The sequence below is a fragment of the Bubalus kerabau genome, chromosome 1 (assembly GCF_029407905.1).
Source record: "Bubalus kerabau isolate K-KA32 ecotype Philippines breed swamp buffalo chromosome 1, PCC_UOA_SB_1v2, whole genome shotgun sequence".
In the NCBI taxonomy this organism is placed as follows: domain Eukaryota; kingdom Metazoa; phylum Chordata; class Mammalia; order Artiodactyla; family Bovidae; genus Bubalus; species Bubalus kerabau.
In genome coordinates, this window is record NC_073624.1 from 44,398,001 (window position 1) to 44,416,420 (window position 18,420).

The 18,420-nt window shown below is 41.6% G+C and overlaps 1 protein-coding gene across 1 annotated transcript in view; it reads left to right on the plus strand.

Annotated features, from left to right (window-relative positions):
* Nucleotides 1–2,047: 2,047 nt before the first annotated feature.
* FGD4 (FYVE, RhoGEF and PH domain containing 4) overlaps nt 2,048–18,420 on the plus strand; it is a 228,262-nt gene continuing 211,889 nt past the window's right edge. Inside the window, exon 1 of the mRNA XM_055573674.1 lies at nt 2,048–2,664. Within this exon, the coding sequence (XP_055429649.1) occupies nt 2,388–2,664 (277 nt within the window). The 5' untranslated portion in view covers nt 2,048–2,387. The remainder of the gene's footprint in view (nt 2,665–18,420) is intronic.

The window sequence follows — 18,420 nt, forward strand, 5'->3', positions numbered from 1 at the left end:
TTCTAGCCTATAATAACTTGAGATCAAATAAAGTTCTGTTGACCTATTTATTTAATGTTGCAAAAATATAGTCATCAAATGCAAAGTCCTTTAGAAATGGTTTCTATCAGAAAATAATAAGCATCATAACATTTAGAGGAAATGTCAGATGATGTATGAATGCCTGAAAATATGACATCCACTGTTGTGAACTAACATTATCTTAAGTAATGTGAACAACTTGAGCCAAGAAATAGAAATATGTATAATGTAAACAAGTCAAAATATCCAAATGAGGAAGCATTAAACTACTGCCTTACATATGTCTGATAAGATATCTTTTTGCCCCATATAGGTATGTTTACTGCAGTTCTCCACAGAAAGAGTAAGCACCGATACTGAATAGTAGCAGGGAGGCAGTTGGGGGGGAATTTTCATCAGCAGCCAGTTCTCTAAAAGAGAAGATTGCCATCATCTTCTCACTTAAAAATAGGTCGCTCTGAAGCAGGTTACTGCTGCTGCTGCTGCTGCTGCTGCTGCGTCACTTCAGTTGTGTCCGACTCTGTGTGACCCCATAGACGGCAGCCCACCAGGCTTCCCCGTCCCTGGGATTCTCCAGGCAAGAACACTGGAGTGGGCTGCCATTTACTTCTCCGATGCATGAAAGTGAAAAGTGGAAGTGAAATCGCTCAGTTGTGTCCAACTCTTAGCAACCCCATGGACTGCAGCCTACCAGGCTCCTCCATCCATGGGATTTTTCCAGGCAAGAGTAGGTTGCTAGTATGGTATTATTGATTGCAACACCACCTTTTTTTTTTTGCCCCCACCCCACATTGCCTTTTTGTTGAACCAAATAAATTATGTTAAAAACCCTGCATTTAAGTTATAGTTAACTTATGCATATGGAGGTAAAACCTCTTTCATTATTTATATTTGAAAGCACTTGTTTAAATCACTTCTGACATCATATAGTGTAGTAGATAACACAATTACAGAGAAAGAGTAACAATAGTTACAATACAGTGATACAGGGATAATAAATGCAAAGGGAGCAAAAGCTCCTTTTAACAAGGTCAGAATGGATGCATTAAAAACTATGCATGTAGTTTCTTCTAAAGGGTACATTTATTGGAGTAATGGCCAAGGAGACTAACACAGTTGAACTGCTTCCTAAAAGGCTTCTTGAGGAGGACTGGGTTATGGAACATACTTCAGGGAGATGGAAGAGATGTTACCTGGGTGAAGGTCCATCTGAAAAAAATGTGGGGTGACTTTCAAGGCGGGAGTGATGGCTGGGGAATTCTTTCTGCTTCAGCTAGGATACTTGGAACGCTGCTCTTTCACCTCCTATCTCTGTGGTTTTGTAACTCAGCCTCTTCACTTTAATGAATTCTAAAATGCAGGTAAGCAAACCAATGTAAAAAAAATTCAATTTACTATTTGGCTGACGCTTCTAAAAAATGACTTGACAAATTAAAGGATTCTGAAGAGCATTACTAACGAAGCCCCAAAAGTGTTTGTGGTGATGGAGGGGCTGATACTCTTCAGGAAACCTGCGGATCTTCAGCGCCACCATTTCTTTTACTTTCACGCACCTTTTCACCTTTCTCTGTCTCGATGCTCCCGGCAAGATTTTTTGGTTGAGTGAGATAAGGCCAGACTTTGGGGCAGAGCCTCAGGTAAGCATTCTAGCTCTGCAGTACCAAGTGACCCAGTATAAGTTCTGCATCTTGGTTTCCTTATCTGAAATACTTACCTCACTGGGTAGCTCTACAACATAAGTAAGATCATTATCAAGGGCTCAGTAGCGTCTTGAGACACACGTGTGACCCTTGTCTTACGCGTCTGCGAGGATGGCAGGCCCTGTACCGAGTTCAGAGTAGCTGTTATGATCTCCTCTTTCCTCCGGAGCCCAGTGCGTGTGCCCCACCGGTGAGCGCGGCTGACCTTCAGAGCACTCCAGGTTTGCGTCGGCAGGTGAGCGTCCCCTTGGCTCCAGTCGGCCAGTGGCGGGGGAAGGGAGAAGGAAGCTGGAGGGGGCGGGGGAGAGGGAGGGGCGGAGCTGCCCGGGAAGCTCCCGGCGGCACAGCGCGTCCTGGGCTACTGCCCGGGAGAGACGAGGAGGCTGCAACAGCAGTGGCGCCCACAGGCCGAGCTGTCGGCGCTCTTGGGGGTCTGCCGGTGATTGATCCAGAGAGGAGGGGGTGGCGGTAGCCAGAACCCGCCGCTCTAGCGGCGGCGTCAGGTGAGAGCGCTAGCCGCAGAGACTCGGGCGTGGCGGCTGCCGCACAGGGAGTCGGAGCCAAACTCGCGGCGCGGCCTTGCACGTCCTGGGAGGAAGGGACGCGGAGACACTTGCAGACGACTCGAAGCAGAAGTTGCCCGTGTCCAGTCGCACGGAGCCTGTCATGCAAGCGACGCCCCCCTGGGTCAGGTCGCCCCTCAGGTGCCCGCCGAGCGCGCGCTCGCGGCTGGATGAGGGCGGGAGCGGGCGCCGAGCCGCAAATGAAAGCGGCCAGATGAGCGGCGAGGGCGCCTACAACTTCAGGCGGGTGGCGATTCGGCGGAAGTCCAACCCCTCCTACCTGCCGCTCGGGACCCCGCGGCCCTGGAGTCGGCCGTCGTCGCACCTGGCTTGGGCCGAGTCGGCCACGTCCAGGGGCCAGGCCTCGGCAGACGCCCCAGGTAAGCGTGTCGGGAGGTAAGGGTGGGCGGGGGCGTTGTCGCAGGTGAGGGACCGCCTTTGCCTGGCAGGTGCGTCGGGTCCGCAGCAGCCTTGGGAGGTGGCGCCAAGACCTTCCCGAGGGCCCGCGCCGGTCAGCCCAGCCACTTAGCTAATTGTGTCCCTTCCCCCAAAAGTCCTAGGCGGGAGCGCGCCTGGCGCCGAACTACCTGTCCTGGAGGTCACTTACTAGGGAATTCCGGAAGTAAAGGATAATTTAAAAAAAAAAAAAAAGTTTGGTTAGGAATTAATAAGACCTGCTTTCTACATACTGAGGTTTAAGTTTTTTCTCTAAATTGCTTCGGGCAGACCCTGTGAAGGATTAATACAATGAATGCGGCAGACTAGATCCACCCTGGTCCGGCGGACTCGGGTTTGAGTGACTTCGGACGAGCAATCCTGAATGCTCCAGTTTTCCCTTTTGAAAAAGACGCTGGAGTGTGAAAAACTGCAGATCTCTCAGAAGGAAACATATTCTTACTATCAAGAAATTGAATTTTATTGTGTTTTTGTGTTGTTAAATTAAGATGATCAGTAATGCGGTATTTTGAATTCTGAATTCTCATTGATTGTTAGTCTTGGAAGAAATCCTCAGACTGACCTATTCCAGCCCACAATTTTTCTCCTTCTTTCTTTAAAGGCATTCTGTTCTCCCTAGGCAGGCTTGAAAGCTATGTAGGGCACACCAGGGATTTTTCTCTTGAATTGCGAAACTTTTCTTTAAAGTCCCTGCCCCCCGTTTTGCGCTCCTATTGTGCAAAAACCAGAGATGGCTTGTATGTAGACCAGTTATGAGGCAGAAACCTTATTTGAGTGGTGGAAATAGAAATTATTTTATTCACTTACACTCATTTTATTCTTATTAAGCAAAGCTGTTATGATGGTTTAAATGTGAAGTATCGGAACTTCAAAATTTTTTTTCTGTCCTTGTCCTGAAGCTGTAGTAGTATTCACAGGGCAAAAAAACATGATGGATGATGACTTACAAATTTATAGCTACATTAGATAAGGGAAGAAATAATGATGTGAGAAAATATATAAGTGAAAGTCGCTCAGTCGTGTCCGACTCTTTGCAACCCCATGGATTATACATATGCAGTCCATGGAATTCTCCAGGCTGCAATACTGGAATGGGTAGCCTTTCCCTTCTCCAGGGGATCGGTAATTGAATCACAGTGCTTTAGCTCTCAATTTCCTTATCTTCAAAGTGAAGACTGGTGAAATAATCTCTAAAATATCTTCCAGATTTAGGTGTGAGTCACTCTAAAATGAATAGAAGAGGATTTTCTTCCATTTTAAGTGAAAGTTCATTACTTTGTTTTGGAGTTACTTATCAATTTTTAAATTGTTTGAGCTACTTGATTTCTTAATCATCAGCAGTTTTCAGTTTGAGGGTAAAGGGATCTAGTTTCTTTACATCATTATTACTTAAAATTACTGTTACTTAAAATCACAAGCTTAGTTTCAAACTCTGAGTCCCTGAACAGAAGATGAATTTCTCTCCTAGAAGTAGGAGTGAGCAGTCTGTAAATCATTTCTACAAGGCAGGTGTGCCTTTAGAAGAGTCCTTTCTTCTTTTCTATTCTCTTTTTTCCTTAGGAGAAAATCCAGAATATTTTTTTTTTAATTGAGATGGAGAACCTGCAATAACTTTTCTAGATCTGTTAGGTTGTCTCAGTATTGTTTAAAAGAACTCAAAAGTTTTTGTTGCCATTATTCAAGGTTGAAAATTAATTACCATATGGAATAATTGTTTGTCTTTACCATAGGGTAATCTGTAGTATCTGTTGGAGAGTGATCTAATATTTTGCAAAGTTGTCTGAAACTATTCAGTTTGGTAAGATGAAAACATTTTAGAAATTGCTTCCTTTTTTGAGTCTTATCTGCCTCCCTATTAAGTTTTATCTGTTATCATTATATAAGTAAGATCCTCCCCTCATCAAAAAGTAAACCGTGTTTAAATTTCCAAGAAATGCCAATTTACTCTGTAGTACCTAGAAAAATATTTATAAATGAAAACTACAACAATTAGACCCATTGCATATGTAGTAGATGTTACTCATAATTGAAATGTTACTTTCTCTGTTGAAGGAACAAAAACTGAAAGGTCAAGAATGTAGAGAATTCAGTTTAATGATGTTATGTTATATTCTATGAATGTGAAAGCCATTATTTTTAGAGTTCTCTGTTTTTTCTAAAAAAGAAAAAGACAGAAGACAAGGTAATTAAATTAAGACATAGGCTTTGGGGTCATATAGCGCCCAGTTTCAAGTCCTTATACTGCCAGTTGTATGAATTGAATCAAGTTTTTTAATTTCTCAGTTTCTTCATCTGGACAGTGGAGATAACTGAACTTTATAAGATTGTGGGAAGGATAAAGTAAGCTTATATTGATGAATGTCTGACACAAAACAAGCAATACAGCACATAACAAGGAGTCATTATCTGTCTGTTTTCCAAAAAGTCTGCCGCTGGGACTGGCATGTAAGAGACACTGTAATTATTTCTTGGATGAATGAAAATCCTTCTCCTGTGATGTTCATACTATTTATTGAGTACATTTTCTGTACTAAGAACTGTGGTTTGTGATACACGTATAAGTATGTATGTGTGCGAATATATTTCACGACAATTTTAGTAGATAGGGAGTATTATGCTCATTTTCCAGCTGAAAAAATTAAAGCCCAGAAAGTTTTACTAAACTTGCTTGGAATCTTAAACTAGTACTTGTTTAGCTAGTTTCAAATTCAGGTATGCCTGGCATTAAAGGCAGTGCTCTTACCACACACTTCACATAAAGCATGTAATTCCATTATGGTAAAAACATATATTTAAAGGTATATTTTATGTACACAGCAGAATGAAAATTTTCTTATTTTGTGTGTGTGCATGTGTTTTTCTTTTTGGTCCAGCTTTTTTTCAGTTTTCCCTTTTTTCTTTTCCATAGTCTAAATATCCAAAGCCCTTGGGATTGAGAGAGAGTTTATCTATTGAATATCATTGAAGGTAGCTTATCTCCTCAGTTATTCCTTAGTTTTATGAGAATCTTGAAGAATCTTTATTGAAGATGATTTTCTGTAGAAAATATATTTGCTTCTACTTCCAACCATGGCCACTTTGATTAGCCAAGCATTTCTCCGAAATGTAGCTCAAGTGTGCTGAGGGAAGATCAACATTGTTGGCATGAATTTTTCCACTTAGGTTTGGTGTAGGTTTACAGACTTCTCTTGGATGGAAGGCAGATTTTTCCTGAAAGTGAAAGTGGCTCAGTCTTGTCTGACTCTTTGCGACCCCATGGACTATCATGGCCAGAATAATGGAGTACGTAGCCTGTTTCCTTCTCCAGGGGATCTTCCCAACCCAGGGATTGAAGCCAGGCCTCCTGCATTGTGGGCGGATTCTTTATCAGCTGAGCCACCAGGGAAGCCCAAGAATACTGGAGTGGGTAGCCCATCCCTTCTCCAGGGGATCTTCCCGACTCCAGAATCTAACCAGGGTCTCCTGCATTGCAGGCGGATTCTTTACCAGCTTGAGCTATCAGGGAAGTCCTAGGCCATTCTTTTTCCCAAAGTGTAACTCCTTCAATGTGGGTTCCAGGTTCAGTCCCTTTTGAGTTTCACAAGCTCAAGACCCATGTCCTATCCTGCCAGAGCAGAAGTTCCTGGGCTCTAGGTTCTACCACCTAGGTTTAGGCTTATTGTTTTTTTTTTTTTTTTCTTTTTTACTCTTGTCCTTAGGAATCTCCTTTGTTTTCTTATGATTTCAGCAATGCATTTAAAAGTGTATCTGTTGTAATTTATTCAGCATCTGGGTCCTTTGTGGTCAAGGGCTTTCCACACTATTTGATGTGCAGACTTCCTATAAGTAGATTTCCTTTTTCCAGTTCTCACCCTTGTTAGGATGGAAGGCAGATTTTTCCTGAAAGTGAAAGTGATTCGGTTGTGTCTGACTCTTTGCAACCCCAATGGACTATAGAGTCCATGAATTTCTCCAGGCCAGAATACTGGAGTGGGTAGCCTGTTTCCTTCTCCAGGGCATCTTCCCAACCCAGGGGTCTTTTTTCAACATATACTCCAATATCCTGTGCACTTTTTGAGGACTAATTTTACCTTTGTTGGAGAAGGAGGGATGAAGATTCAGGTTATAGCAGTAGGAGTAACTGTAGGCTTCTCAGGTGGCTCAGCAGTAAAGAATCTGCCTTCAATGCAGGAGACACAGGTTCCATCCCTGGATCAGACAGGTCCCCTGGCGAAGGAAATGGCAACCCACTCCAGTATTCTTGCCTAGGAAAATCCCATGGACAGAAGAACCTGGCAGGAGTCCATGGCATCACAAAAGAGTTGGACATGACTTAGGGACTAAACAAAACAGTAAGAGTAATTGTTTTTACTGAATGCTGGTTGTGAACCAGGACTGTTTGTGTTTTACTTATTCTTATGACAGCACTGCAAGATAGATGGTATTATCATTAGAGGAAAGGAAAAACCAAGTTTCAGTGCTCTGTAACCAGTCTAATCTTCCGAGAGAGAATTTGAACCAGGTCTCTCTGATTCCAGGACTCACATGCTTATAATACTAGTTCTTAAGGTTTCTCAGGGCTTTGGAGGCAAAGTGCAGTGCAAGTACTGTGTTTCACATATGTTAGGGTTAGTGTTGTTTGTAGCAATAATGAATGCATATTATATTTGAAACAATGGTCTAGGCAAACTATCTAAAGATTTATAATAAAGTGGTGATGGTGATCTTATCAGTTATTCTTAGAAGCTGCTTAAGATTGACTTTGAAATAAGAAAAGTCCTTCAGAGGAACAGGAACCAGGAAGAGTTTTCTTATTTCTTGGAAGGTCAAGAGCAGTTTAAAGAGTAGTCAGTCGTCTTTCAGTGAGTAGCCACGTAAACTTGTGAACCTAGGAATGTTGAGAGAGTTTTAATTCATAGTTACATTTTTGCTTGCATTCCTTTCCTCTACTGAGAAAAACTTAGGGTCATGGATCCAACTGGTAACAGAGCAGACAACTTGGACCTATTGGGGTAGGAATTAGAGATTGGCTCAAGGCCGTTACTTCTGTGCTTCTTGGGCATGTGGATTCGGTCTTAGTATAGTTAGGGTTTTATAGGCATGCTTTGCTTTATTGTATTTCAAAAATACTGTGTATTTTTTCTTTTTTTTCCCACAAATTGAAGATTTGTGGCAACCCTGTGTCAAGCAAGTCTTTTGACACTTTTTTCCCTACAGCATTGCTCACTTTGTGTCTCTGTGTCACATTTTGATAATTTTTGTGATATTTCAAACATTTTCATTATTATTATATTTGTTATGGTGATTTGTGAACAGTGATATATTTGATGTTACTGTTGTAATTGTTTTGGGGCACCATGAACCTCATCCATAAAGACTATAAATGCATGTGTTCTAACTGCTTCACCAACTGGGCTTTCCCCTGTCTCTGTCCCTCTCCATGGGCCTCCCTATTTCCTGACACACAATACTGAAATTTGGCCATTTAATAACCCTACAGTGGCCTCTAAGCATTCAAGTGAAAGGAAGAGTCACATGCCTCTCACTTTAAATCAAAAGCTAGGTATAATTAGTAAGGAAAGCATGTTGAAAGCCAAGATAGGCTGAAAGACAGGCCCTTGTGCCAGTTTTGAACGCAAAAGGAAACTTCTTGAAATCAAGTGAGTCTTACTTCAGTGAACACTCATGGTAAGAAAGCAAAGCAATCTTTCTGCTCATATAGAGAAAGTTGTAATGGTCTGGATAGAAGTTCAAGCCAGTCCCAACAATGCCTTAAGCCAAAGCCTAATCCGGAGCAAGGCCCTAACTCTCCTTAATTCTGTTAAGGCCAAGAGAGGTGAGAAAACTGTACAAGAAAAGTTGAAAGCAAGCAGAGGTTGGTGAATGATGTTTAAGAAAAGAAGTCATCTTCATAACATAAAAGTACAAGGTGAAATAGCAAGGATGACATAGAAACTGCAGCAACTTATCCAGAAGATCTATCTCAGATAATTAATGAGGGTGGCTACACTAAACAACAGATTGTCAATGTGGGTGAAACAGCCTTCACTGGAGGGAGATGCTGTCTAAGACTCTCATAGCTAGAGAGAAGTCAGTGCCTGGCTTCAAATTTTCGAAGGACAGGCTGACCCTCTTGCTAGGGGCTAAACCAACTGGTTACTTGAAGTTGAAGCCATTGCTCATTTACCATTCTGAAAATCCTATGACTCTTTAGAATTATACTATATCCACTCAGTCTGGGCTTTAGAAATAGAACAACAAAGCCTGGATGACAGAACATCCATTTACAACAATGATTTACCGAATATTTTAAGCCCTACTTCTCAGAAAAAAAAAGATACCTTTCAAAATATTTCTGCTCATTGACAGTGCACCTGGTCACCCAAGAGCTTTGATGGAGATGTTTATGTTGTTTTCATGCCTGCTAACACAGCATCCATTCTGCAGTCCATGGATCAAGAAGTCATTATTTCTTCTTCTTGTTCCTAATATTAGTTAATTAATTTGGCTACACCTTGCAGCTTGTGGGATCTTAGTTTCCTGACCAGGGATTGAATCCATGCCCTCAGCAATGAAAGTACCTAGTCCTCACCAGTGGACTACCAGGGAATTCCTATTTGCTTCTTTTTAAATCTCTTATCTTGCTCTTGATTTTCATACTTCACTGGATCTACAAGTTTATTCCTTTGACTAGCTCATTTTTGTCCTTTCTCTCTTCCAGCATTCCCATTTTCTCTTTCCCATTATTTCCTGCCTCCTCTATTCTTTGGTGGTGTCATCCACCCCCTGGGCTTCTTTTTCTTAATCTGTGTTGTTGCTGTTTAATCACTAAGTCTTGTCTGACTCTTTTGCGACCCCGTGGACTGTAGCCCACCAGGCTCCTCTGTCCATGGGATTCTCCAGGCAAGAATACTAGAGTGGGTTGCCATTTCCTTCTCCAGGGCATCTTCCTGACCCAGGGATGGAACCCACATCTCCTGCTTGGCAGGCTGATTCTTTACCACTGAACCACCCTGGCTGGATAAATGTAAATGTCCTGAGGGCACCAAACTTCAACTCCTTTTTCTGCTGCAGTCTAGCCCCCTCCTCCTGACTTTCTTAGAGGTATTATTAACCTGGCTTTTCCAGGCTTCAAAGTTTATTTTAAATCTACTCTTTCCTCTTATCTACTTGCCACCCAGTCAGCCACCAGTTATTATTGAGTCTCCATGTCATGATGTTGGCCTTTGTCTTATTTCAGGCTGCTTCTCTCACCAGCTATCCATTTTACATTAGTGCCCCCAGCCCCCAATTCATTTTTTTAAATCTGGGTATTGGTCATATTCTTCCCATAGTCAAAAACTTTCTGTGACTCCTGTCTGTAATTGATGTTTATAATGGAATACTCTATATTCAAAACTGATCACTTTAGTGACTGGTTGGTTAAACCTTTACCAGTAACCTTTCAGTATAGAGATGGACCTTTTGAAATTCATGCAAGCGTTTAATCTTATTTGAACTATTAAACCCGGAATAGTCATGCATTAGGCACACACTTTAGGAGTTGTGAATGTGAGTGTTTTCAGGAATAACTTTGTCATTGTAGAGTATCACCTAGAATTAACGTGTCCCTGGAGTGCAAGTTAATAGTGGAATTAGCACCAGCAAGTACTCTGAGAGCCCATGATCAATTTTATATTATTGCCTCACTTATGCAGGAATAGAGTGCACAGAAAGCCAGTCGCTGTGCCAGTCTCACACACATACCTGTTCACTGAAATTAAGCTGTCAACTTCACCATCTGCAGCATCTGCAGACACCAGGGAGCTGCTTCCATTTTGGGGACTGCACTGAGTCCCAGTGAAGCCTTGCTGCAGGGAAATATCCAGCCTGCTCTGCAAGGCTGGGTTGTTCTCTGGGGCCTCTGGCAGGATTTTGTGTCAGACCATGTGTTAATAGTAGCCTTTAAAAGTGCTATGACTGTACCATATATTATTTTATTTTTAAAACGTAATGTTAATGAGCACATTTAGGAGGCCAAAAAGTCAGGATGTAGAACCACATAAATTATATGATACCTCAATTGAAGAATACTGAGGGGTTATTACTTATAATTTCAAGTGCAGTGTTGTATGTGTGGGAGGTTCTCAAGTTATGGATAAATTTAATTAAAATTAATTACTAAAAGCCATTTGTAGAAAATTACAGCTTTTAAACAGAGTCATCTTTACTTCCTCTGTAGAAAATTGACTAATGAAATATTTTTTCCTAAAACATGCTATCTTAATGCTGTCAGATTGATGATGTTCCAGTATTGATAAGTGGTATTGGGAATCCAGAGATGAATAAGACAAATGCCTTGACCTACACAAATTCCTAGACAAGTTTCCTAGACAAATTTCCATCCTAGAAGCGGGGAAATGATATATAATAAACAGCAGGGCATAAGGTCATGTTAGGGTAAGAGCAGAGATCAGAGTGGTCATATTACAGAGGAAGGCGCATTTTTGACTGTGTTGCATCCACACTGTGTGGAAGCCTACACATCTGACTCGTGCCTTTGAGGTCACCTGTGAGCCCGTGTGCTGGCTCACGCTGATTGGAGCACCTTCCTGCTGACACACGCTGGAAATCCATAGCAAGTTGGAAAAACAAATCCACCCACAGGTTTCCATTCAGACCCATAAGCCAATTAACGTATTAGTATTTCTGTGTTCTCTTTTCAGATCTATATATCCTTCATTAGAAATTTTGCCTCTTAAGATCTCACTAAAGCTGGATCTTTTGGCTCTTCAAGAAGTATTTCAGTGTTTACTCTGGACAGCCAGTTGTGTTGGGGCCTAGAAATCAAGGTGAGAAGACGACACTATAGTGGTTTAAAAGACTGTGGGCTCTGGAGTTAAATTGACTGGGTTTGGATTCTTCTCTAGTAATTAACTGGGTGATTTGGAATTCTTTTTGACTCAGTTTCCTAATCTATAAAATGGTAGTAACGTATATTACCTACATCATGGAGTCGTTAGAAGAATAAAATGGTTTTTTTTAAAGGGCTTAGAACAGTGCTTGGGAAATGTTCAAATAATAACTTCTTTGGTATTTTTGTTGGGATTAACACAAATCTACCCTCAGTCTGGATTTCTTTTTGCATTTTATGTGTATCTGATCTAGCACTGTCTCCCTGGATGTGATTGGTTGTTTACACTTGTACCTATAGAGTACAAGTTACTGCCCAAAATCTAAGTAAGCTCTTCTAGGCACATATCTTCCCACCCTCTTTATCCACTTCCTGCTTAGCCCTCTGCTCCCCTTTGTTCTTATTCAGTTGCTAAGTCCGGTCCACCTCTTTGTGACCCCATGAAGTGAAACACACCAGGCTTCCCTTTCCTTCACCCTCTCCCAGAGTTTGCTCAAACTCGTGTCCATTAAGTCTATGATGCTATCCAACCATCTCATCCTCTGCCACCTCTTCTCTTCTTACCCTCAATCTTTCCAGCATTAAGATCTTTTCCAGTGAGTCAGCTCTTCACATCAGGTGGCCAAAGTATTGGAGCTTCAGCTTCAGCATCAGTCTTTCCAGTGAATGTTCAAGGTTGAATTCCTTTAAGATTGACTGGTTTGATCTCCTTGCTGTCCAAGTGATTCTCAAGAGTCTTCTCCAGCACCACAGTTTGAAAGCATCAATTCTTTGGCACTCAGCCTTCTTTATTGTCTATCTCTCACATCTGTACATGACTACTGGAAAAACCATAGCTTTGACTGTATGGACCTTTGTCGGTGAAGTGATGTCTCTGTTTTTTAATATGGTGTCTAGGTTTGTCATAGCTTTTCTTCCAGGGAGCAAGCATCTTAATTTCATAGCTGCAGTCACCATCTGCAGTGATTTTGGAGCCCCAAAAAATAAAGTCTCTGTTTCCATTTTTTCTCTTCTATTTGTCATGAAGTGACATGATGCTGGATGCCATGATCTTCGTTTTTTAAATGTTGGGTTTTAAACCAGCCTTTTCACTCTCCTTTTTCACTTTCATCAAGAGGTTCTTTAATTCCTCTTTGCTTTCTGCCATAAAGATGGTGTCATCTGCCTATCTGAGATTATTGATATTTCTCCTGGCAATCTTGATTCCAGCTTGTGCTTCATCCAGCCCGGCATTTTGTATAATGTACTCTGCATATAAGTTAAACAAGCAGGGTGATAGTATACAGCCTTGATGTACTCCTTTCGCTATTTGGAACCAGTCCATTGTTCCATGTCCAGTTCTAACTGTTGCTTCTTGACCTGCATACAGATTTCTCAGTAGGCAGGTAAGGTGGTCTGGTATTCCCATCTCTTGAAGAATTTTCCACAGCTTGTTGTGATCCACACAGTCAAAGGCTTTAGCATAGTCTATGAAGCAGAAGTAAATGTTTTTCTGTAGCTCTCTTGCTTTTTCTGTTATCCAACGGATATTGGCAATTTGATATCTGCCTTTTTAAAATCCTTTTTAAAAGCTTTTCTAAATCTAGTTTGAACATCTGGAGTTTCTCGGTTCACATACTGTTGAAGCCTATCTTCGAGAATTTTGAGCATTATTTTGCTAGCATGTGAGGTGAGTGCAGTTGTATGGTAGTTTGAACATTCTTTGGCATTGCCTTTCTTTGGGATTGGAATGAAAACTGACTTTTTCTGGTCCTGTGGCCACTGCTGAGTTTTCCAAGTGGCAGAATAGAAGGACATGCGCTCGTCTTCTCCCGTGAGAACTCCAAAATTGCAACTAACCATTGAACAACCATTGACAGGAGAATGTTGGATCCCACCAAAAAGAGATACCCCACATCCAAGAGCAAAGAAGTCCCAACAAGACAGTAGGAGGGCCGAAATCATGTTTAGAATCAAACCTCATGCCCGCCAGAGATGCTCTGAGGGCTCAAACAAAACCTTGTGCACACCAGGACCCAGGGGCCCTACAGGAGACTGAGCCAGACCTGCCTTTGAGTGTTTGAGTGTCTCCTGCTGAGGTGCAGGTCAGCACTGGCCTGTGACAGGGATGGTGCTCTCACTGCAACAGAGCTGGGAGGCACGGCGTGTGAGCCCCACCGTAGAGCCACTGAGCAGACAACCCACAGACTGGCAAACAGTTATACCAGAGAAGTTCCTGCACTGTTGTGAAAGTTCTAGGGCCCACAAGAGATTTCCCAACCTGGTGATCTGGCAAAGGGACTGAGAACCTCCAGAGACTTTGACTTTGAAGGCCAGTGGGATTTGATTACAGAACTTCCACAGGACTGGGGAAACAGACTCTTGGAGATCAGAAACAAAACCTTGTGTGCATCAGGACCCAGAAGAAAGGAGCAGTAACCCCACAAGAGACTGAGACAGACTTGCCTGTGAGTATCCAGGAGTCTCCACTGTAGGCGTGGGTCGACATTGGCCTGCCGTGGGTTCAAGGGCACTGAATACAACAGCCCTGGCATAAGTCCTTTTGAAGGAGGTTGCCATTACCTCTGCCATACTGAGGCCAAACTACAGGGAGGGAACACAGTCCCACCATCAACAGAAGATTGGATTAAAGATTTATTGAGCATGGCCCCAGGGTTTCCCTAGTGGCTCAGACAGTAAAGAGTCTGCCTGCAATGAGGGAGACCAGCGTTGGATCCCTGGGTTGGGAAGATCTCCTGGAGAAGGAAGTGGAACCCACTTCTGTATTCTTGCCTGGAAAATCCCATGGATGGAGGAACCTGGCAGGGTACACACCATGGGGTCTCAAAAAGCCCATTGGAGTAAGACCCAGATTTCCCCTTTTCCTGAGTATTTTTCTTCTACCCTCCTAAAAAAAAATCCTTCTGAATTCATTCCTTCCAGCCACCTCAACTTCTTGACTAAATTTCTCCTTGTATTTCCTGTGCCTGCCCCACCAGTCCCTAAATTGAGCCATTCATTGCCATTGCTCCTCAAAGTCCACTCAAGGGCTCAGTAAATATTGGGTCAACAGAAGAACCCTAAAGCAGCGCATCATATCTTGGTTCAGCATACGAATTTTCTGACAATGCGGACAGAATACGGAATTGATTTCATCTGATGGATGTGGATTCCCTATGAAAATATTCAAAGAGAGGCAAGACACCTTGGTGCCTGTAGCGTAGACAGAATGTCAGATGTAACCTTTTCTGACCAGTAATCCCAGCTTGCATACTAAAATGTTCTGTCAGTGATCTTAGCTGTCCTTCTGCATCTACACCATTCATGTACTCTTTTATCAAGAATATGTACTGATTTTGTGCAGGAGTGTATCATTAGGAAAGGCATGGGAATAGTATACTTTGTTCTCTTTGAGGTTTCATGGACTAGATGTCCCTTTTAGTGTAACAGTTCTGATTATTCCTGGCATCCTTTCTGATACTGTGATATGTCTTGGCACAAGAGTTTGTACTGGAGTTTGTAGGCCCTGGGTTGCTCCTCCACTAAAAGGCCTCAGGATGCTTTGTTACATTGTCAATAGTTTCATTACCTTACATCTGTCATTTCCAGTTCCTGGTGTCCTCTCCTTAAGCAGCCTTTTTTGTCTTTGCTTGTTATTTCTCACTATTAGGGAGCTAAGATTAAACTTCAGCTCTTAACCACTGTACTTTGCTACCTCCATAAAGTTCTTATTGCCAGTTTTTTAATATCTCTAAATATAAGAATACTAATTATTGATCTTTAGTAATGGGAAAGACACTGTTTCTGATATTTTTATCCAGTTTATCCAGAGTCTTAAAAAGGGCAACTCTGGTCAACTATAGCAAATGAGGAAGGGGAAAAAAAGACATATCAAGGAAAAGGAGAAACAGTCTTAGAAACAATTCTGAAGATGGAAACAAAGCATGGCTTTCTGGTCTTTGCTATGCAACCAGACCTCTTGGGAATACTTGCCTAATTCAGGCCTCCACTGCTTTTTCTTACATCTCATTAGCAAAGTGATGGTTATATACTGAACTTTGAAATTATGTAAATAGTGTTAATTTTCAGGAATCCTGTTAAATTTGAGGTGTTCTGCAAAAAAGAGGCAAAACTGCATTTCTCCTCTTTTACCCCATTTCAAAAGGCTATAATGAGTGGCTGTATAATAGAAAGTATAGAATAATATAGAGTGTATATCTTAACATAATACATATCAATACAGTATACGTATACAGGTGTATGTATGTAGTATTAATATATCAATACCATGATCCTGTTGGTATGTGTTGGCAAACCACTTTAGTTTTTTTAATTAAGAAAATTATGCATAGCTCTTTTCACTCTTTAAACATCTTGGTGTAATAAAAACTTGGATGTGAGTAGTTATACTGAGAGAGGCTGTCTCCCATAGAACTAGGGAACTGACTAGGGTGCTAATTAGAGGCCCTTATTGTCCTTTTACAGAAAGCAGTAAACTCAGGCCACTGGTTATGAAAACTGTGAAAAGAAGGGAAGAGAAGGATTCAGGAGGAAGCAGGGAGGAAACTGCCAATGATGGCAGTCATTGTTCTAAAGTCAGCGTGGTGCCCAGTATAAGCTTATTTTCATGGAGAATTAATGCCCATTTAGTTTTGGCACTGAATGACTGACTTGTATATTTTTGTTAACCTGGGAGATTTAACCACATTGTGGGCATTGGGGAGGTAGAAAAAAGAAATAGAAAATTAAAAGATATTCACATAACCCCCACCTTCAGTGGCAGCTGTCATCAAACCATGTCTGAAGGCCTCTGATGAGCCAGCTGGCAGGGATGGGGCCAGTGCTTCTCTTCCTCATGGTCTTGATGGTGGTTCATTTCTGTAAACGTCCATCTATAACTGATGCACTAAATGCCATATTTCAGAACAGTCATTCCTGCATGACTTTTGTTAATTGTTCATTTCTGGCATAAATTCCTGGGTCACTGCAATTTATATTTTTTCATCTGGAAAAGGGATTTTTACTCTCACTCCTTAGTTTGGATCTCAAAGCTAGTTCCTTACCGTTAGTTCCTTCAAATGCTATAGTGTTTCATTCAGAAAATAAACTTTTTTGTGGACATTGAGAAAAGTTTAGTAGTTTATGTCTGCTTATTTTCCTTTATTCAGAAACTGCCACTCTCAGAATAGGTTAAAAAATAATAATTTTCCTTTATTAATTTTTTCTTTTAATATTTTCATTTTGTTCTTGTGTTAAATACACAACTTTTTATTGTAGACCTAAAAGTCTCGACTAACAGGAAATTTTAGTCAGTTGAAATCTTACTTTCAGTGTTTAAAATGTATTGAATTCATCTACTTCACATTTTTACTTAAATACACCTTCGCATTGGGGCTATTCCCTGGTCACCATATTTAAAATTGGAAGGCCCACTCCTCTACTCCTTTCAGTTCAGTTGCTCAGTTGTGTCTGACTCTTTGCGACCCCATAAATCTCAGCATGCCAGGCTTCCCTGCCTATCACCAACTGCTGGAGCTTGTTCAAACTCATGCCCATTGAGTCGGTGATGCCATCCAACCATGTCATCCTCTGTCATCCCCTTCTCCTCCTGCCTTCAATCTTTCCCAGCATCAGGGTCTTTTCCAATGAGTCAATTCTTCTCATCAGGTGTCCAAACTATTGGAATTTCAACTTCAGCACCAGTCCTTCCGATGAATATTCAGGACTGATTTCCTTTAGGATTGACTGGTTTGATCTCCTTGCTGTCCAAGGGACTCTTAAGAGTCTTCTCCAGTACCACAGTTCGAAAGCATCAGTTCTTCGGTGCTCAGCTTTTATTATAGTCCACCTCTCACATCCATACATGACTACTGGAAAAACCAAGCTTTGACTAGATGGATGTTTGTTGGCAAAGTAATGTCTCTGCTTTTGAATATGCTGTCTAGGTTGGTCATAGCCTTTCTTCCAAGGAGCAAGCGTCTTTTAGTTTATGGCTGCAGTCAGCATCTGCAGTGATTTTGGAGCCCAAGAAAATAAAGTCTGTCACTGTTTGCATTGTTTCCCCATCTATTTGCCATGAAGTGATGGGACCAGAAGCCATGATCTTCGTTTTTTGAATGTTGAGTTTTAAGCCAGCTTTTTCACTCTCCTCTATCGGGGCTGTTTAGTTCCTCTTCACTTTCTGCCGTAAAGGTGGTGTCATCTGCATATCTGAGGTTATTGATATCTCTCCCGGCAATCTTGATTCCAACTTCTGTTTATCCAGTCTGGCATTTCGCATGATGTACTCTGAATATAAGTTAAATATTTAATGTGACAGTATACAGCCTTGATGTACTCTTTCCCAATTTGGAACCAGTCCATTGTTCCATGTCTGATTCTATTACTTCTTCACCTACATACAGATTTTCAGAAGGCAGATAAAGTAGTCTGGTATTCCAATTTCTTTAAGAATTTTCCAGTTTGTTGTGATCCACACAGTCAAAGGCTTTGGTGTAGGCAGTGAAGCAGAAGTAGATGTTCTTCTGGAATTCTCTTGCTTTTTCTATGATCCACTGGATATTGGCAATTTGATCTCTGGTTTCTCTGCCTTTTCTAAACCAGCTTGAACATCTGGAGGTTCTCAGTTCACATACTGTTGAAGCCTAGCTTGGAGAATTTTGAGCATTACTTTGCTAGTGTGTGAGATGAATGTAATTGTGTGGTAGTTTGAACATTCTTTAGCATTGCCTTTCTTTCTTCCCTGGTGGCTCAGACGGTAAAGCGTCTGCCTGCAATGCAGGAGACCTGGGTTCGATTCCTGGGTCGGGAAGATCCCCTGGAGAAGGAA